The 22394-nt window shown below is 42.9% G+C and overlaps 1 protein-coding gene across 1 annotated transcript in view; it reads left to right on the top strand.

The window, feature by feature from the left end:
• Positions 1-22394, top strand: part of LOC115102994 (tensin-3-like) — an 89421-nt gene that overhangs the window by 4468 nt on the left and 62559 nt on the right. Inside the window, exons 2-4 of the mRNA XM_065005690.1 lie at positions 17655-17825; positions 18238-18288; positions 19606-19728. Coding sequence (XP_064861762.1) covers positions 17676-17825; positions 18238-18288; positions 19606-19728 — 324 coding nt within the window. The 5' untranslated portion in view covers positions 17655-17675. The remainder of the gene's footprint in view (positions 1-17654; positions 17826-18237; positions 18289-19605; positions 19729-22394) is intronic.

Genomic DNA, 22394 nt, shown 5'->3' with positions numbered 1-22394 from the left:
GAAGAGATGATAGGATGGAAGAGGAGAGAGTAGCGGGGGAGAGAGAGCGAAGGTTGGGACGGCGCGATACCATCCGAGTAGGGGCAGTGTGGGAAGTGTTGGATGAGAGCGAGAGGGAAAAGGATACAAGGTAGTGGTCGGAGACTTGGAGGGGAGTTGCAATGAGGTTAGTGGAAGAACAGCATCTAGTAAAGATGAGGTCGAGCGTATTGCCTGCCTTGTGAGTAGGGGGGGAAGGTGAGAGGGTGAGGTCAAAAGAGGAGAGGAGTGGAAAGAAGGAGGCAGAGTGGAATGAGTCAAAGGTAGACGTGGGGAGGTTAAAGTCGCCCAGAACTGTGAGAGGTGAGCCGTCCTCAGGAAAGGAGCTTATCAAGGCATCAAGCTCATTGATGAACTCTCCGAGGAACCTGGAGGGCGATAAATGATAAGGACGTTAAGCTTGAAAGGGCTGGTAACTGTGACAGCATGGAATTCAAAGGAGGCGATAGACAGATGGGTAAGGAGAAAGAGAGAATGACCACTTGGGAGAGATGAGGATCCCGGTGCCACCACCCCGCTGACCAGAAGCTCTCGGGGTGTGCGAGAACACGTGGGCGGACGAAGAGAGAGCAGTAGGAGTAGCGGTGTTGTCTGTGGTGATCCATGTTTCCGTCAGTGCCAAGAAGTCGAGGACTGGAGGAGGCATAGGCTGAGATGAACTCTGCCTTGTTGGCCGCAGATCGGCAGTTCCAGAGGCTACCGGAGACCTGGAACTCCACGTGGGTCGTGCGCGCTGGGACCACCAGATTAGGGTGGCCGCGGCCACGCTTTGTGGAGCGTTTGTATGGTCTGTGCAGAGAGGAGAGAACAGGGATAGACAGACACATAGTTGACAGGCTAGAGAAGAGGCTACGCTAATGCAAAGGAGATTGGAATGACAAGTGGACTACACGTCTCGAATGTTCAGAAAGTTAAGCTTACGTAGCAAGAATCTAATTGACTAAAATGATTAAAATGATACAGTACTGCTGAGGTAGGCTAGCTGGCAGTGGCTGCGTTGTTGACTTTGTAGGCTAGCTGGCAGTGGCTGCGTTGTTGACACTACACTAATCAAGTCGTTCCGTTGAGTGTAAAGTTTCTACAATGCTGCTATTCGGGGGCTAGCTGACTAGCTAGCAGTGTTGATTACGTTACGTTGCGTTGAAAGAACGACAATAGCTGGCTAGCTAACCTAGAAAATCGCTCTAGACTACACAATTATCTTTGAAACAAAGACGGCTATGTAGCTAGCTATGTAGCTAGCTACGATCAAACAAATCACACCGTTGGGACAGTAATGAAATGAAATGAAAATGTGATACTACCTGTGGAGCGAAGCGGAATGCGACCGGAATGCGAAAGTTCTATTCAGTAGACGTTGGCTAGCTGTTGGCTAGCTAGGAGTGACTCCTACGTTAAGGACGACAAATAGCTGGCTAGCTAACCTCGGTAAATTAAGATAATCACTCTAAGACTACACACTCTAAACTACACAATTATCTTGGATACGAAGACAGCAAAGACAACTATGTAGCTAGCTAACACTACACTAATCAAGTCGTTCAGTTGAGTGTGATAGTTACTACAGTGCTACGGTAGACGGTGAATGTTAGCTAGCTGGCTAGCTGCTGGGCAGATAGGAGGACGACGAAATACGATAATTACGCAATTATCTTTGATACAAAGACGGCTATGTAGCTAGCTAAGAAGAAATTGCTAAGATTAGACAAATCAAACCGTTGTACTATAATGAAATGTAATGAAATGTAATGAAAAGTTATACAACCTGCAGACCGAAGCAGACCAAAGCGCGGATGCGACCGCTCGCAGTGTAGACTACGTTAGGACGACGAAATACGATAATTACGCAATTATCTTTGATACAAAGACGGCTATGTTAGCTAGCTAAGAAGAAATTGCTAAGATTAGACAAATCAAACCGTTGTACTATAATGAAATGTAATGAAATGTAATGAAAAGTTATACTACCTGCGGACCGAAGTGCGGATGCGACCACTCGCTCCAAGCCCTCCTGTTCTCCACTCATTACCTGTATTAACTGCACCTGTTTGAACTCGTTACCTGTATAAAAGACACCTGTCCACACACTCAATCAAACAGACTCCAACCTCTCCACAATGGCCAAGACCAGGGAGCTGTGTAAGGACATCAGGGATAAAATTGTAGACCTGCCCAAGGCTGGGATGGGCTACAGGACAATAGGCAAGCAGCTTGGTGAGAAGGCAACAACTGTTGGCGCAATTATTAGAAAATGGAAGAAGTTCAAGATGACGGTCTGGAGCTCCATGCAAGATCTCACCTCGTGGGGCATCAATGATCCTGAGGAAGGTGAGGGATCAGGCCAGAACTACACGGCAGGACCTGGTCAATGACCTGAAGAGAGCTGGGACCACAGTCTCAAAGAAAACCATTAGTAACACACTACGCCGTCATGGATAATAATCCTGCAGCGCACGCAAGGTCCCCCTGCTCAAGCCAGCGCATGTCCAGGCCCGTCTGAAGGTTGCCAATGACCATCTGGATGATCCAGAGGAGGATTGAGAGAAGGTCATGTGGTCTGATGAGACAAAAATAGAGGTTTTTGGTCTAAACTCCACTCGCCGTGTTTGGAGGAAGAAGAAGAATGAGTACAACCACAAGAACAACATCCAAACTGTGAAGCATGGAGGTGGAAACATCATTCTTTAGGGATGCTTTTCTGCAAAGGGGAAAAATCGGCAGTGGATCAAATACTTGTTCTCCCCACTGTACATACATTTTACCAATACATTTGACATACTCTTTTAACATATACATTTCAAATACATGGTACTTTTATATATAACAATAATACATTACCAAACAAACTCTTTAATCCCAACCCTCAGCCACACTCAGCCCATCCCACCTATCACCATAGACCAACCCTCAGCCACTCTCAGCCCATCCCACCTATCACCATAGACCAACCCTCAGCCACTCTCTGCCCATCCCACCTATCACCGTAGACCAACCCTCAGCCACTCTCAGCCCATCTCACCTATCACCATAGACCAACCCTCAGCCACTCTCAGCCCATCCCACCTATCACCATAGACCAACCCTCAGCCACTCTCGAACCACCCCACCTATCAGCATAGACCGCCCTTGTTTGGTTTCCATGTGCCATATATTTTTCAATTGTGCTGTGATTATTTACAACATTTTTTAATCGTTCTAATCATATATTATCCAGAGATTGTGAGCTAAAGATGAAAACCTTTCCTACGAGTATTATTATATTATTTATTGACTGACTATGGCTTTCCAGATTTGCCCAACACTGCTATTTGTAAGGTTAATTTTAAGTGTATGTTGTGATTTTTTTAACCATTTCTGAACCTGCGACCAGAAACAAGGTACATAGGGGCAATATCAGAATAAATTATCCATTGATTCTGTCTCTTCACAGCAAAATCTACGAACTTGAGATTGTTGTATTGTTTTGTTGGTGGCAAGAATTGTATATAATAATGGATAACTCTAATTGTTGAGTCAAGTGTAGTTTTTTTGTACCAGTTCATAAACCATATGCCATGGAATTGGTACATCAATTTACTTTGCAACCTGTATGGCGTAGCTGTCAACGTTTTTGTCCTCAGATGCAACGGGTATATTTTTCTATTTATGCCAGTTCCTTTCAGACAATTTGTCTTTAATCTTTAATATATGGCAGGATAACAAGTTCCCTACCTTCTCCCTTTTCCACTTGCCTCCTCCATTTTTGTGGTAGTGCTGCAATCAGTTGATTGTAAATTTGGATTGAGCAGATATTCCCAATTATTTTTGAACTGCGTATGTGACATAACTCCTCCATTTTTATTCATAATATCATTAATAAATATAATACCATTTTTAAACTAGAATTTTTCCATAAAGAATGTTTTTTTATTAATCAAAATATTTGAGTTTAACCATAACATTTTTTGTAATATTTGTTCTATCTTTTCTTTTCTGGTTCTTCTGTGTTGAATGAGGGTCAAAGCCACAGTGCAGCTTTTTTTTTGCAACAGATTCCTCGGTTTTGTTTATTTCGGTTCTTCGGTGTTGAATGGGCATCAAAGCCACAGTGTAAACCTATCAAGCGAGACAGGAAACGGGTAGAACAAACTGTGGCCTATTCTCCCCAAAGCTACTTCATCCACCCAGCCTGTCATGTCATGGTGGGAGATGTTATCCCTTCTACTGTTTGAAGCGTGCTGCTGCTTTCTATCCATGCCAAGTTGTCTGAGTGACTGATGGGAATCAGGGAGGGTTATTAGATGGCGTCCAGATTGAATGCTAAATACCTTCGGGAGCCCACAGTCTCTGCAAACTAGCCGTAGGAAGGATAATTGATCTACTGAACCACAAACAAAGAACATGCAGTGCTGAGTTGAAAAGATGAACTTCATCCATTCACAACTACAGCTCAAACCCACACCCTCCCCACACACACACACACCGTAACAATATCCCGGTAAGCAGCTAGACTTCCTGAAGCGTTTACGACACGTTTGGTGTGGCTGAGGGTCGAAGACAAACAGCTTAGAAGATCATTCATGTGTACCTGTAACTTCGGGATAAGGATTGGCTCTAAGGGCTGGGTCGGTCGGGCTGGGGTGCGAAGCGGGGCTGGGCTCGAGCTGCGGCTGGGGGAGCAGTTGCTCCGCCTCCCTTCTCTCGCCACTGCTGGAAGTTCGTTGTGCGGCCCATCTCGTGGGCTCTCGTTTGTGGTCTCGCAAGGGGCTGCTTATGGGGGTTCATTGGGGTGGTGTCCGTCTGCGTTCTGAAGGTGGTTCGGTGGGGGTTGGGTTGGTGGTTGGCAGCGGCGACTCTGGACAAGTGCCGGGCCCTTCTCCCGGATCTCCCCAGCTACGGTGCTCGTTGGCCTCGTTTGCGCGGGGTCTCCGGCGGGTTGCCTCGGCCGGCGCCTAGTAGCTGACTTAGAACTGGTGCGGACCAGGGGAATCCGACTGTTTACTTAAAACAAAGCATCGCGAAGGCCCAAGGTGGGTGATGACACGATGTGATTTCTGCCCAGTGCTCTGAATGTCAAAGTGAAGAAATTCAATGAAGCGCGGGTAAACGGCGGGAGTAACTATGACTCTCTTAGAGACAAGCCCCGGAAGATAGTGGAGCGTGGGCAAACAAACTCAATACAATACAAGAAAAGGGAACTAAAAACCAAAATGAAATCAGCAGACGACCAGAGGGCCTCAACATAATATAACTACTAATATGTATATATAACGGGCATGAAATTTATAAACAAAGAGGCCTCTAAACAGGACCCCAGCACCCATTAATGGGGATGAGTACAAAGATAAGTTTAAGGCTCAAGCTTTGGGGCCGCGCCAGCAGTTAAAATTTAAATATAGCACCTGGCTGCCGGGGCCAAGCACACTGACTCCCAGAGAGACAGTAGGCTCCGTGTGGCTGGTTTATACATTGGTCCACAGCATGGCCAAGTCCTCCCATGCTGAGCTGTACTGAGCCATATCCCCCCTGCAGCAATATCACATTAGTTTCCCTATTTCTTTTTTTAAATAGAAGTATGGCACGTTTGACTCATTCATAACATACTAACCTTAGGCCATGGTGGAAAGGCTGACTTTGTACTTTATTGACTATAGATTTGGGTTTTGTCAATGTTTGGTTAAGAGAGAACTGGGAGGTTTCTTTTTTGGAGTGTTGCTTACATTGACTGCTCTCCATTTCACAACTGGAACATATTTTTGGTTTAATGTGACCATGGTGAATTCTAACTAACCCCAAAATGGACGGCATTGCCACAAACTACCCTTACAAAAAATATTGCAGTCAGAGTGCAGTATAACTGCAGTTGAACTGCAGTACACTGCAGTCATTCTGCTATTACTGCATCCAAAATACCACAGTCGACTGCAGCTACTGCACTTTTACTGCAGTTTTAAAACTGCAATATTTTTTTGTAAAGGTGTCAATCATGAACCAAGACCAGCCAATAAGAACAGTTCTAAGTTTGATGTTTTGAGCCAAGAATGGGGGGGGGGAGGTTGTTGGCCATCAGGTTGCCAGAGGTGGACTGGGACAAGAATTCAGCCCTGGCATTTTATCCACACCAGCCCACATCACAGCGTGACGCCAACTGACACACACCCGATACACCCTACTCAGGCAGTAGCACTGATACATAACTTGGCACTACAGTACACCATTTCTGAACAATTTCTGTACCAGTGACTGGTGAGTCTTGGCCCTCCTCTTTTTTTTAACCAGCTGATATTTAAAACAAATACAATAAAAAAAACACCACTGGAGGTACAACTCACCACTATAACTGTTCCTCTGTCTGGAGATACAACTCACCACTATAACTGTTCCTCTGGAGATACAACTCACCACTATAACTGTTCCTCTGTGTGGAGATACAACTCACCACTATAACTGTTCCTCTGTCTGGAGATATAACTCACCACTATAACTGTTCCTCCGTGTGGAGATATAACTCACCACTTTAACTGTTCCTCTGTGTGGAGATATAACTCACCACTATAACTGTTCCTCTGGAGATACAACTCACCACTATAACTGTTCCTCTGTGTGGAGATACAACTCACCACTATAACTGTTCCTCTGTCTGGAGATATAACTCACCACTATAACTGTTCCTCTGTGTGGAGATACAACTCACCACTTTAACTGTTCCTCTGTGTGGAGATACAACTCACCACTATAACTGTTCCTCTGTCTGGAGATACAACTCACCACTATAACTGTTCCTCTGGAGATACAACTCACCACTATAACTGTTCCTCTGTCTGGAGATACAACTCACCACTATAACTGTTCCTCTGTCTGGAGATACAACTCACCACTATAACTGCTCCTCTGTGTGGAGATACAACTCACCACTATAACTGTTCCTCTGGAGATACAACTCACCACTATAACTGTTCCTCTAGAGATACAATTCACCACTATAACTTTTCCTCTGTCTGGAGATACAACTCACCACTATAACTGTTCCTCTGTGTGGAGATACAACTCACCACTATAACTGCTCCTCTGTGTGGAGATACAACTCACCACTATAGCTGTTCCTCTGGAGATACAACTCACCACTATAACTGTTCCTCTAGAGATACAACTCACCACTATAACTTTTCCTCTGTCTGGAGATACAACTCACCACTATAACTGTTACTCTGTGTGGAGATACAACTCACCACTATAACTGTTCCTCTGTCTGGAGATACAACTCACCACTTTAACTGTTCCTCTGTGTGGAGATACAACTCACCACTTTAACTGTTCCACTGTGTGGAGATACAACTCACCACTATAACTGGTCCTCTGTCTGGAGATACAGCTCATCACTTAACTGTTCCTCTGGAGATACAACTCACCACTATAACTGTTCCTCTGGAGATACAACTCACCACTATAACTGATCCTCTGGAGATACAACTCACCACCACCACTATAACTGTTCCTCTGGAGATACAACTCACCATTATAACTGTTCCTCTGTCTGGAGATACAACTCACCACTTTAACTGTTCCACTGTGTGGAGATACAACTCACCACTATAACTGGTCCTCTGTCTGGAGATACAGCTCATCACTTAACTGTTCCTCTGGAGATACAACTCACCACTATAACTGATCCTCTGGAGATACAACTCACCACTATAACTGATCCTCTGGAGATACAACTCACCACTATAACTGTTCTTCTGGAGATACAACTCACCACTATAACTGATCCTCTGTGTGGAGATATAACTCTCCACTATAACTGTTCCTCTGGAGATACAACTCACCACTTTAACTGTTCCTCTGTGTGGAGATACAACTCACCACTATAACTGTTCCTCTGTGTGGAGATACAACTCACCACTATAACTGCTCCTCTGTGTGGAGATACAACTCACCACTATAACTGTTCCTCTGGAGATACAACTCACCACTATAACTGTTCCTCTAGAGATACAACTCACCACTATAACTGTTCCTCTGTCTGGAGATACAACTCACCACTATAACTGTTACTCTGTGTGGAGATACAACTCACCACTATAACTGTTACTCTGTGTGGAGATACAACTCACCACTTTAACTGTTCCTCTGTGTGGAGATACAACTCACCACTTTAACTGTTCCACTGTGTGGAGATACAACTCACCACTATAACTGGTCCTCTGTCTGGAGATACAGCTCATCACTTAACTGTTCCTCTGGAGATACAACTCACCACTATAACTGATCCTCTGGAGATACAACTCACCACTATAACTGATCCTCTGGAGATACAACTCACCACTATAACTGTTCCTCTGGAGATACAACTCACCACTATAACTGATCCTCTGTGTGGAGATATAACTCTCCACTATAACTGTTCCTCTGGAGATACAACTCACCACTTTAACTGTTCCTCTGTGTGGAGATACAACTCACCACTTTAACTGTTCCTCTGTGTGGAGATACATCTCACCACTATAACTGTTCCTCTGGAGATACAACTCACCACTATTACTGTTCCTCTGGAGATACAACTCACCACTATAACTGTTCCTCTGTCTGGAGATACAACTCACCACTATAACTGTTCCTCTGTCTGGAGATACAACTCACCACTATAACTGTTCCTCTGTCTGGAGATATAACTCACCACTATAACTGTTCCTCTGTGTGGAGATACAACTCACCACTTTAACTGTTCCTCTGTGTGGAGATACAACTCACCACTATAACTGTTCCTCTGTCTGGAGATACAACTCACCACTATAACTGTTCCTCTGTCTGGAGATACAACTCACCACTATAACTGTTCCTCTGTGTGGAGATACAACTCACCACTATAACTGTTCCTCTGTCTGAGTAACTGTTCCTCTGTCTGGAGATACAACTCACCACTATAACTGTTCTCTGTCTGGAGATACAACTCACCACTATAACTGTTCCTCTAGAGATACAACTCACCACTATAACTGTTTCTCTGTGTGGAGATACAACTCACCACTATAACTGTTCCTCTGTCTGGAGATATAACTCACATCTATAACTGTTCCTCTGTCCGGAGATATAACTCACCACTATAACTGTTCCTCTGTGTGGAGATACAACTCACCACTTTAACTGTTCCTCTGTGTGGAGATACAACTCACTACTATAACTGTTCCTCTGTCTGGAGATACAACTCACCACTATAACTGTTCCTCTGTGTGGAGATACACCTCACCACTATAACTGGTCCTCTGTCTGGAGATACAACTCACCACTTAACTGTTCCTCTGGAGATACAACTCACCACTATAACTGTTCCTCCGTGTGGAGATATAACTCACCACTTTAACTGTTCCTCTGTGTGGAGATATAACTCACCACTATAACTGTTCCTCTGGAGATACAACTCAACACTATAACTGTTCCTCTGTGTGGAGATACAACTCACCACTATAACTGTTCCTCTGTCTGGAGATATAACTCACCACTATAACTGTTCCTCTGTGTGGAGATACAACTCACCACTTTAACTGTTCCTCTGTGTGGAGATACAACTCACCACTATAACTGTTCCTCTGTCTGGAGATACAACTCACCACTATAACTGTTCCTCTGGAGATACAACTCACCACTATAACTGTTCCTCTGTGTGGAGATACAACTCACCACTATAACTGTTCCTCTGTCTGGAGATATAACTCACCACTATAACTGTTCCTCTGTGTGGAGATACAACTCACCACTATAAGTGGTCCTCTGTCTGGAGATACAACTCACCACTTAACTGTTCCTCTGGAGATATAACTCACCACTTTAACTGTTCCTCTGTGTGGAGATATAACTCACCACTATAACTGTTCCTCTGGAGATACAACTCACCACTTAACTGTTCCTCTGGGTGGAGATACAACTCACCACTATAACTGTTCCTCTGTGTGGAGATACAACTCACCACTATAACTGTTCCTCTGTCTGGAGATATAACTCACATCTATAACTGTTCCTCTGTCTGGAGATACAACTCACCACTATAACTGTTCCTCTGTGTGGAGATACAACTCACCACTATAACTGTTCCTCTGTCCGGAGATATAACTCACCACTATAACTGTTCCTCTGTGTGGTGATACAACTCACCACTTTAACTGTTCCTCTGTGTGGAGATACAACTCACCACTATAACTGTTCCTCTGTCTGGAGATACAACTCACCACTATAACTGTTCCTCTGTGTGGAGATACACCTCACCACTATAACTGGTCCTCTGTCTGGAGATACAACTCACCACTTAACTGTTCCTCTGGAGATACAACTCACCACTATAACTGTTCCTCCGTGTGGAGATATAACTCACCACTTTAACTGTTCCTCTGTGTGGAGATATAACTCACCACTATAACTGTTCCTCTGGAGATACAACTCACCACTTTAACTGTTCCTCTGGGTGGAGATACAACTCACCACTATAACTGTTTCTCTGTGTGGAGATACAGAATTATTATTTAGTAGAATTTGATGCCAACTACTTTTCCAGTGATCTTTACATCATGTACTTTGTTCACTACATTCCTTCCCCGTATCAAACCCTCCCATATCTAGTCTATGGACTATTATGGCAGTTATTGTAATGGTTTCTGGCCAGACAGTGCTGTTGAAACGGTGCTTGCTTGGTAAGTCAGGATATATGACATTAACCAATAAATATATTAGTAGAACTTCTAAAGATGGTCATCTGTGGAAGTCAGGACTGAGGACTTTATGGCTGCATAGTGAGTTAAATCCCATCTGTGTGGTTTTAGACACTGGCTTTAAAGGATTATACTGCTTCTCTCACCTTAAGCTGTTTCACGTGCTCCTCATTTTCCCTCTAAACACAGGACTCCCTCTCTTTTTCCCTTCCCTTTACCATTCATATGTCTTGCTTGTTTCACTTCTCTTGAGTGTCATCCACATCTCAGCTCCTCGTCTATTTCCATCCATATATATCTTTTTTTTAAAAAAATGTATCTCTCTTACAGTCAAAAACACGCACTAACATACATCTCCGTCATGATCACCACAATGTGTTTTTTTTAATGGAAAATGCAACCAAATAATATACAAACAAAATGTGGACATCGTGGTCCAACCCTCCAATATGATTAGGTAACCTTCGAAAGTACTCGAGGTGTCAAAAAAGAAATACCCCCCCCCCTCCACAACATAAACAATATTTTCACATGACCGTCCCCTTGTACTGTAACAAATGCACACCCTCCCCACTCATTAAATTAACTCTAAATAATGATTACGACCACAAATAACAATAACTGTATCGACCCAAAATTCTAAGTTAAAGAATTGGACTAATTCAAACTTTATTTTAATTGTATTTTTTTGTTTTCTGATTTTTGGGTGCGATGGAGATGTGAATCCAACATATCAATTATTAATTTGTAGACAAAATGGAATTAAAGCCAGACTAAGTCAGTGGTACAGATTAATCTACCCAAGCAATAGATACGTCACATGTAAATGTTGATATTTGGTTGTATTGTCAACCAAACATAATTCAATATTACACTACCGTTCAAAAGTTTGCGGTCACTTTTTGAAAGAAAAGCACATTTTTTGTCCATTCAAATAACATCAAATTGATCAGAAATACAATGTATACATTGTTAATGTTGTAAATGAATATTGTAGCTGGAAATGACAGATTTCTTATGGAATTTCTACATCTGCGTACAGAGGCCCATTATCAGCAAGCATCACTCCTGTGTTCTGATGACACGTTGTGTTAGCTAATCCAAGTTTATAATTGTAAAAGGCTAATTGATCATTAGAAAACCCTTTTGATAATATGTTAACACAGCTGAAAACTGTTGTTCTGATTAAAGAAGCAATTAAAACTGGCCTTTTTTTAGACTAGTTGAGTATCTGGAGCATCAACATTTGTGGGTTTGATTACAGGTTCAAAATGGCCAGAAACAAATAACTTTCTTCTGAAACTCATCAGGGTATTCTTGTTCTGAGAAATGACGGCTATTCAATGCGAGAAATTGCCAAGAATCCGAAGATCTTGTACAACGCTGTGTACTACTCCCTTCACAGAACAGAGCAAACTGGCCCTAAACAGAATAGAAAGAGGAGTGGGAGGCCCCGGTGCACAACTGAGCAAGAGGACAAGTACATTAGCGTGTCTAGTTTGAGAAACAGACGCCTCACAAGTCCTCAACTGGCAGCTTCATTAAATAGTACCCACAAATCACCAGTCTCAACGTCAACAGTGAAGAGGTGATTCCGGGATGCTGGTGTTCTAGGCAGAGTTCCTCTGTCCAGTGTCTGTGTTCTTTTGCCCATCTTAATCTTTTCATTTTATTGGCCAGTCTGAGATATGGCTTTTTCTTTGCAACTCTGCCTAGAAGAGAAAGCATCAGAGCGAGCGAAACAGAGCCCTCTATCTTAGTATGTGTAGCCCATGTATCTGATGCTGACTGGACTTGTCATATTATTTTTGGCTAGACAGCATCAGATACATGGGCTACAAATACTAAGACAGAGTGCCACTGTTTGCCTTGCCCAGATGCTTTCTTTGGTGAAATAGATTAAATTATGAAACATGGATAGATATGAATGAGAACTTATTTTAGAAGTTTGTTTCTTTTGTTTTTGTATATATTTTTTTAGGAATACACACAACTTTGTAGGCTGAATGTCATTACACTTATGGTGTTTGTAATAGATGTCCCTTTCCATTCAAATTGCGGGTGCACAGTACACTGTTCGGATGCTGGACTTACTGTGGAGTAGACAAACTTAACCTAAGGTTTGAAGTGATTTCTTTGACAATCAGATGAAAACATAATGACTGGTGGGTTCCTGACACATTTAAAGGAACATTTTTACAGTTAAATTACATGTACTATAAAGCCCATAAAAAAATATGTGTACACGCAAGCAGTTACCTAGCCAAAGCCATCTACTACAGCCATCTTTACTTCTGCACTGCAGCTGAATGGACTGGCTGTCCATAAAGCCAGCCATACAAACAGTCTTCCCTTCCAATGGCCAGGTGTCCCCATGGTCTTAAAGTCAGCCCTTTCATACTGCTAAACTGCATTTGCCTTTAAGTAGGGATTGGAATGAATTTAGTAGCCTAGTGGTTAAGCACATTGGGCCAGAAACCAAAAGGTCACTGGTTCAAAACTGTAGGTGAATCATTTGTTGATGTGCCCTTGGGCAAGGCACTTAGACACACCTACTAATTCAAGGGTAGATTTGAGATTCTTCAAAGTAGCCAACCTTTGCCTTGATGACAGCTTTGCACACTTTTGGCATTCTCTCAACCAGCTTCACCTGGAATACTTTTACAACAGTCTTGAAGGAGTTTCCACATATGCTGAGCACTTGTTGGCTGCTTTTCCTTCACTCTGAGGTCCAATTCATCCCAAACCATCTCAATTGGGTTGAGGTTGGGTGATTGTGGAGGCCACGTCATCTGATGCAGAACACCATCACCCACCTTCTTTGTCAAATAGCCCTTACACAGCCTAGAGATGTGTTGGGCCATTGTCCCATTGAAAAACAAATGATAGTCCCATAAAGCGCAAACCAGATGGGATTGTCTATCGCTGCAGAATGCTATGGTAGCCATGCTGGTTAAGTGTGCCTTGAATTCTAAATAAATCACAGACAGTGTCACCAGCATAGCCCCCCTCCCCACACCATCACACCTCCTCCTCCATGCTTCACTGTGGGACATCATCAGTTCACCTACTCTGCGTCTCACAAAGACGGAACCAAAAATCAAAAATTTGGACTCATCAGGCAAAAGGATAGATTTCCACCAGTCTAATGTCCGTTGATTATGTTTCTTGGCCCAAGCAAGTCTCTTCTTATTATTGGTGTCCTTTAGTAGTGTTTTTTTGCAGCACTTCAACCATAAATGCCTGATTCACTCAGTCTCTTTTGAACAGTTGATGTTGATATGTGTCTGTTACTTGAACTCTGTGAAGCATTGATTTGGGCTGCAATCTGAGGTGCAGTTAATTGCCCATTTCTGAGGCTGGGAACTCTAATGAACGTATCCTCTACAGCAGAGGTAACTCTGGGTCTTCCTTTCCTGTGGCGGTCGTCATGAGTGTCAGTTTCATCATAGAGCTTGATGGTTTAAGCAACTGCACTTGAAGAAACTTTCAAAGACATACAACCCTCCCCAAAGCAAAATAAAAAGTTACACCCCCTCTCCTATTTTGGACCCCACCCCACCCCCCAAGTAATTTTTGAACAGTCCCTTAGATTACTTTATTATTTGTGACGGTCCAGAATGCTGGGTTTTTGGCAAATGTTGTCACCACAATGTGATCAAAAATGTAAACAACCATCAATGTTCACATGATTGGACGATGCTTCAATTCTCAGAGGCTGACCAACATGGATTATTAGTGGGTGGATTTTATCCCCAGCCTGTCAACAGCGCTCAGTGTTTCTTCTGTTGCCTGCCCTGCAGTTTATGATTTGAGATTCCATGCTGTGTCAGCTACAACCAGGTGAGGGATGTGGTTCCCAGGAGAGATCAGGGCTGTGTGTCAATACTATGAGGTGGCACCTCTCTTTACTTCAATCCTCTCCTTCAGGATGGCTGGAAGAAATGAAGCCATTGAAGACTATTGAGATGCAGTCCCAGGTCTCAGTGCTGAGTGTTCTATGCTCATGTCCGTCCTGTTGACAGCGCCCACGCACCACAGCCCAGCCCAGCTTTTACCCATACCTCCAGGGGCTGTCTCAGCCAGGGAATCCAGAGTAACACCTAAATCCCTAGCATCCTAACAGAGCAGCCCTGTTTCAGCTTGTTCTCTATGGAGTCTGCTGGCAACCTACTTTTTCAATCAACACATAGCTTAGCTCTACTACCCTTTTTCTTCTGCAGTTGCTCAACTGTCTACTCCCAGTCATTGTGCCATGGGTGGGCTGTGGGCTGAACTTTGCGATCCTTGGCACGGCTGCCTTGGTCGGTTGTTGTGTTGTGCTGTTGTGGCCGAGCACCATGCCCCGAACCAGGAACAAAAGCACTCTGTGTAAATTAAAGAGCAATTATCTGTAGTGCGTGCTGGGGCAAGTCGCTGCTGTTTGCCTGACTTGAGTGATGAGAGGCAGAATGGGACTATCGGAGAGAGGGGCCTAGTTGAAAAGCAGTACCGCAGCATAGCTTAAAGCGCAGCATAGCGTATAGCGCAGCATAGCGCATAGCGCAGCATAGCGAATAGCGCAGCATAGCGTATAGCGCAGCATAGTGCATAGCGAAGCATAGCGTATGTCTGGATGATTTATATTGATATGTAATTGAGTATAAAATGAAGGAGTTTCAGGATGAAATGTAACCCAAGTAGACTGACATATGTTTCGATGTATCGAATAGACCTATGTTTTGGAAATTAAAATGTCTCAATTGAATGAAAGTAGGATAGTCTGTTAATAAAGTAATTCAACTTTACTATGATTTAGGCCTACCCTCCGTAGAACTTCATGGGATAAGGGAAAACTTTGCGCGCATTAAATTCTTTCAAATACCTCTGCGAGGGTAGACTATTAAACACAAACACATCTTTAACTTCAGCGTTTGAATAACTTTATTGAAACAACATTCTATAACACCTTAGAGTCATTCAGAGGTTAAGTAGTGGTGGTTTCCAGAACCCCTCTCCTCTCTCTGTCACCATGCTCAGACACTTTCTAAAACACAGTCCAGTCCAGCCTTCCTCTCACACAGTCCCCTTCACCACTGAAATCACAACTCTCAAGTGTTGACCGGTCGACCTGTTCATTAAATTCTCATTAGCCAACAGTTTTTCCTGCAGCTCCCGAGGGAAATAGACTAACCCCACTATTAACACCAACTGTGTGTGATCACCCCTTACACACACACACACACACGCACACACGCGCACACACGCACACACACGCGCACACACGCACCCTCCACTACCCCCAGTCCGTTTCCCCTAGCGATGACCCTCTCGCACACACACACACACACGCACACACGCGCACACACACACACACACACACGCACACACGCGCACACACGCGCACACACGCACACACACGCGCACACACGCACCCTCCACTACCCCCAGTCCGTTTCCCCTAGCGATGACCCTCTCGCACACACACACACACACACACACACACACACACACACACACACACACACACATAGCCCCCTTTTATTCCACTCTGAGGGGTGGTTTAAGTCCCCTGGGTGCAGTAGGCCGCGGCTCCCTGGTTTACAACCCTGGCCCTTCTTTCCAGAGTCATTCAAAGTGTTTGACTTTAGCCTGCAGTCACTTCAGACTTAATTAACAGGCACATTCCCCAATGGGACAGACCAAGGCCTTTTCACTGTTAATCACAACAAGCAAGCAGGTGACTCGACTGGAACACCACATTTGGATTCATTAGCCTTTCTATAGGCCTACATGTGTGTGTGGTGTTGGGCTGTGAACAGAAAATTCCAAGCTGACTATTTGTCGCCATCGTGTTGGTCTAGATTGGAAGGAGAACAGACATGAAATAGATTTACATGTACATGTTGAGAGTTTTGTTGTTTTGTTATTTTATTTTTACAGAGCCATGCCCTGTTGGGGAACTACCTTGAAATCAATACTGTTTGAGAACTCATCAAACTTGATTAAGCTTGATTCCTTAGTTTGATTCTTGTCGTTGTCAGTGAAATTGGGAAACTGATAGAATGGCCTAGAAATAGAATATGATTCTAATGTAAAAAAGGATTCCAAGAAATATTCACACTGAGATTTGTATTGTGGTATTTTTGATGGATTATCTTTGTAGGGATGCCAGCTAACAGCTTGCCTGTTGTTTAAAGAATCACTTCCCAGCTGACAGGCAAGACAGAGCGCTGGGCCAGAAGTCTAGAACACAGATTAGAATGGATAGGCTAGATAAGAGATGTGTGGGGGAAGCCTCCCTCCCTCCCTCTCTCTCTCTCTCTCTCTCTCTCTCTCTCTCTCTCTCTCTCTCTCTCTCTCTCTCTCTCTCTCTCTCTCTCTCTAGCAGCTACACAGGAAGTTCATGGCCATGAGGTCACAGGAACACTCCATGTTTCAGGGCTACACGGCACACTGCACACGACTGGTTTCATCCGGAATTTTACAGTCTTCAGAAGTTTTTTTTGCTTCATTGTTGCGGTCTGTCTTGTTTTTACTAAGTGTCAACTTGAGCATGATCAGTTGGTGACTATTTCATTGTTTTCCTATTCAACAGCAGTTACTTTTTTTACATGGAGTTAATAGAAATTAGGAATACACTTAAAAGTAAACATAATAGTGGAAATATTGTTTCATCAACATCTCCATGAGGCATAATGGAAGTCAGTGTGGCACCTGTGCAGACAGACAGTTGAATGTAAACAGGTGTCCTTCTTTGTCATACAACCTACAGTAGGCCTGTGTTCCTATTCTAAAGGTTCAGCGGGGTGGCCGGTCACAATTGCTGACACCAAGGACTTTGCACATCAATCACTGACTACAGTAAAAAAAAACGAAAAAACATGCATACTGCCAATGGGCAGAGGAAATTGCATCACAGGGCCTGAGGCATCTCTCTTTCTCTCTCCTCAAAAGGAAGAAGACCCAGATGTGAAGATGGAGGAGGGATACGAACTTGACCTGACTTACGTGACGGAGCGCATTATCGCTGTGTCCTTCCCCCGGGCATGCTCAGAGGAGATCTACTTTCACAACCTGAAGGATGTCACACGGATGCTCAAGTCCAAGCACGCTGATAACTACCTGGTCAGTTAGCACTAGTCGCGTCCATGTGTCTCACACCATCCTTCATGTCACTGATACCTAGTCATTTCAAACTTAAAAGCCTAGTCCTCTATTACTGGGTTGTTTGTTTTCTTGATTTGGAAAAGTTTCAATTGTGACGGTTATTAACCAAGTGATCCTGTATCATTGACAGATTTGTTTTTTTTAATAGAAGTGATGATAACAGGAAAATAGCCTACTTTAACCTCAGCACAACCACCTTTTAGTGTGGTATAGTGTGAAGCACAGAAGCCTTTTTTAGTTCATATTGGAAAGAGTGAAAACAGTTGAAATGGTTACATTTGAATAAGATAGTAATATAAAGGCATAGAATTAAATAGCGAAATAAATGAATGTATTCATGCATACATACCTGTATACTTTTTCTTTCTAGATTATCAACCTGTCGGAGAAGAGACATGATCTCTCTAAAATGAACCCTAAGGTAAAGCAACCATACTGTATTTTTCCAAATGTAGAGCATAAACAAATCATTGGGCAGGACACGAAGAGATACAGGTATCAACAAGCCGCAGGACGACTAAGCTGTATTTTCCATTAATCAATGAATATATCAATGGTAACAAGGATCTCAACCGTATCTGGGTCGTTCCACCAATTCGGCACCTTTCGAGATGTATAACTTGGTTTGACTTCACCTCATTTTAAAGATTCTGTCATAAAGAGCACATGTTTGACTTCATAAAAACATGTTTTCAAATCTCAAAAGGTTAAATAAAAAAATGACTATAGTAAGTGCCTATTAAGTGCCAAATAAAGTAACAGGGTTGACGATTTAATCTTAAAAATCAGCCATAAATCCCCTATTGACAGGGGAAATGGAAGCTTGTTGTATGCGACAGTGAGTGACAATTAAATGCGACAAAAAAAAACGTTTTTGGGGGGGCTGTCTATCTATGGGCAACAGGGTTGATGTGTTATGCTCAACCCGCTCAGTTTTCCACCACCAAATCTTCCTGGATGTCACAGAGGGATGTCAAAATGCAGACATGAAAAATAGAATACGTTTGGACACACCTACTCATTACCGGATTTTTCTTTTCTATATTGTAGATTAATAGTGAAGGCATCACAATGATGAAATAACAGATATGGAATCGTGTAGTAACCAAAAAGGTGTTAAATGCATTAAGAAGGAAAGAAAATCCACAAATGAACTTTTAATAACAAGGCAAACCTGTTAATTGAAATCATTCCAGGTGACTACCTTGTGAAGCCGGTTGAGAGATTGCCGAGAGTGTGCAAAGCTGTCATCAAGGCAAAGGGTGGCTACATTAAATAATATAAAATATAAAACATATTTTGATTTGTTTAACACTTTTTTGGTTACTACACGATTCCATGTGTTATTTCACAGTTTTGATGTCTTCACTATTATTCTACCGTGTAAAAAACAGTCAAAATAAAGAAAAACCCATGAATGAGTAGGTGTGGCCAAACTTTTGACTGGTACTGTGTATTAAAGGGCATTTCCTTGAATAACAGGCTTTTAAAATGTAATGTTGGTGCACAATTTCCACCTAAATTATCAAAGAGACGCCAAAGGCACTCGTTTCGTGGATGACCCATCCGTTTGAACAAATGTATCACTAGATAACCGGAAGGCTATCTCTAGGATTTCTGGAGACTCTGCACATGCTAATTAGATTAACATATATATTGTATAGAGGTTGAATAGACGAGCATTATCTGTTACAAAGTGCGTATGTCTATGTGTGACTTACCTTGTGTGTGTTTGCAGACTCTGGACACAGGCTGGCCTGACCTGCATGCTCCTCCTCTGGATAAGATCTGTACCATCTGTAAGGCCATGGAAAACTGGCTCAATGCTGACCCTCTACACGTGGTGGTCATACACTGCAGGGTGAGCAGCATCCTCATCACCCTGTCATCGTCACCATTTCATTATCTCTCATTCTTCTTCTGGCCTCATTTGTTTCACTTTGCGTTGACTTATCTCTTCAAAGCTGATTTTTGGAACACATCCATCAAGACAGTGCAGGAGGGAGCACTGTGGCGAAGATGTCCGCATGGGGATAGCTGGCTAGCAGCAAAGATGGTTGCCTCTTCCTTTCTGCTAGCAGCTAGCCGGGAAGTAACCCAATGACTGTATATATGAATGGACAAAACAATCGATCAATTGACACTATTCATTCCTATGAGAAGACTCAACAGCACATTGAAGCCAAATGAAGTCGTTTAAGATGGCGTCTCATGGAGACATAACATGCGCTGTTTGAGCTACTCCAGAAAGTGACTTTGCATGCTAGTCCAGTGCTGCCCCCTCTCATTTAGTAACTGAAGTTGAAGGCCAACCGGGATACTGCAGGCTGCCATTAGTAACTTAATTGTCCTTATAACTTTTTCTTGTGTGTGCAAAGCAATTATTGGTACCATGACTGTATTTGATTTATGAACTTTTTACACAATGATAACCACGAAGATGACCATTTTTCCATTCACTATAACGGGGGATCCTGTTTTCTGCTAACAATGCCTGCAGTACCACGGTCCGCCTTAAACTTCCATGACTTCCATGAGAGGGGGCAGTCATTCTCCCCTGAAGAAACCTCGTCTCCATGCCATTGCGCTCAGCACATTCGGGTGGAAGTATCTCGGAACAGATTAGATGGGAAGTAGCGAGGTGAAGCTAGAGTGTTTTCCCAAGAAAATAATTTCTGTATGTAGGTCAACGAGAGGGTGTCAAATTTGGTTTAAAAAAGAATGCTAATTTGCTACGTGAGGATTATTTGATCTAATACAAGTTTCCTAATGGTTAGGTTGTTACGGATGCACTCATATAAGTAGACGCATGCGGCATTTCAGCAACTTTAAAAAAAGACTTTATATCGGAGTTGTTCACATGTGTATCTGCCCACTCATTGGCTTAAATGGTCTCACCTGATCTCGCCTCCTCCCACCCTCCTTCCATCTTTGCGGACTTGTGTTTCCAATGTTAGAGCGGACACTCGACTAGCTTGTCAATATACAGTTGAAGTCGGAAGTTTACATACTCCTTAGCCAAATACATTTAAACTCAGTTTTCACAATTCCTGACATTTAATCCTAGTAAAAATTCCCTGTTGTAGATCAGTTAGGATCACCACTTTATTTCCACTTTTATTTATTTCAGCTTTTATGTATTTTATCACATTCCCAGTGGGTCAGAAGTTTGCATACACTCAATTCGTATTTGGTAGCATTTCCTTTAAATTGTTTAACTTGGGTAAAACGTTTCTTGTAGACTTCCACAAGCTTCCCATAATAAGTTGGGTGAATTTTGGCCCATTCCTCCTGACAGAGCTGGTGAAGGCCTCCTTGCTCGCGCACGCTTTTTCAGTTCTGCTCACACATTTTCTATAGGATTGAGGTCAGGTCATTGTGATGGCCCCTCCAGTACCTTGACTTTGTTGTCCTTAAGCCATTTTGCCACAACATTGGAAATATGCTTGGCGTCATTGTCCATTTGGAAGACGCATTTACGATCAAGCTTTAACTGATGTCTTGAGATATTGCTTCAACATATCCACATACTTTTCCTTCCTCATGATGCCATCTATTTTGTGAAGTGCACAAGTCCCTCCTGCAGCAAAGCACCCCACAACATGATGCTGACACCTCCGTGCATCACGGTTGGAATGGTGTTCTTCGGCTTGCAAGCCTCCCCCTTTTTCCTCCAAACATAATGATGGTCATTATGGCCAAACAGTTATATTTTTGTTTCATCAGACCAGAGGACATTTCTCCAAAAAGTACAATCTTTGTCCCTATGTGCAGTCGCAAACCATAGTCTGGCATTTTTATGGTGGTTTTGGAGCAGTGGCTTCTTCCTTGCTGAGCAGCCTTTCGGGTCATGTCGATATAGGGGACTCGTTTTACTGTGGAAATAGATGCTTTTGTACCTGTTTCCTCCAGAATCTTCACAAGGTCCTTTGCTGTTGTTCTGGGATTGATTTGCACTTTTCGCACCAAAGTTCGTTCATCCGAAGGATGAACCAGACTTGTGGAGGTCTACAATTTGTTTTCTGAGGTCTTAGCTGAATTATTTTGCTTTTCCCAAGATGTCAAAGAACTTGTGTCGTGCACAAAGTTGATGTCCTAACTGACTTGCCAAAACTATAGTTTGTTAACAAGAAATTTGTGGAGTGGTTGAAAATCAAGTTTTAAGTGTATGTAAACTTCCGACTTCAACTGTAATAGAACATCTTTGCGGGAAGCGCACGGATCCCGTTAACGGGATAAAAATTGACAACATCCGGTGAAACTGGAGCGTGCCAAATTCAAATGACAAAATTGTAATATTAAACATTCATGAACGTACAAGTGTCCTACATAATTTAAAAGCTTAACTTCTTGTTAATCCAGCCGCTTTGTCAGATTCCAAAAAGGCTTCACGGCGAAAGCATACCATGCGATTATCTGAGGCCTGCGCCCCCACACCAAAATACTTTTCCAAACCAGCACAGGCATCACAAAAGTAACAAATAGTGATAAAATAAATCCCTTACCTGATCTTCCTCTGTTTGCAAT

This window comes from Oncorhynchus nerka, linkage group LG20, assembly GCF_034236695.1.
Source record: "Oncorhynchus nerka isolate Pitt River linkage group LG20, Oner_Uvic_2.0, whole genome shotgun sequence".
Taxonomy (NCBI): domain Eukaryota; kingdom Metazoa; phylum Chordata; class Actinopteri; order Salmoniformes; family Salmonidae; genus Oncorhynchus; species Oncorhynchus nerka.
This window is presented reverse-complemented; position numbering and strand designations above follow the sequence as displayed.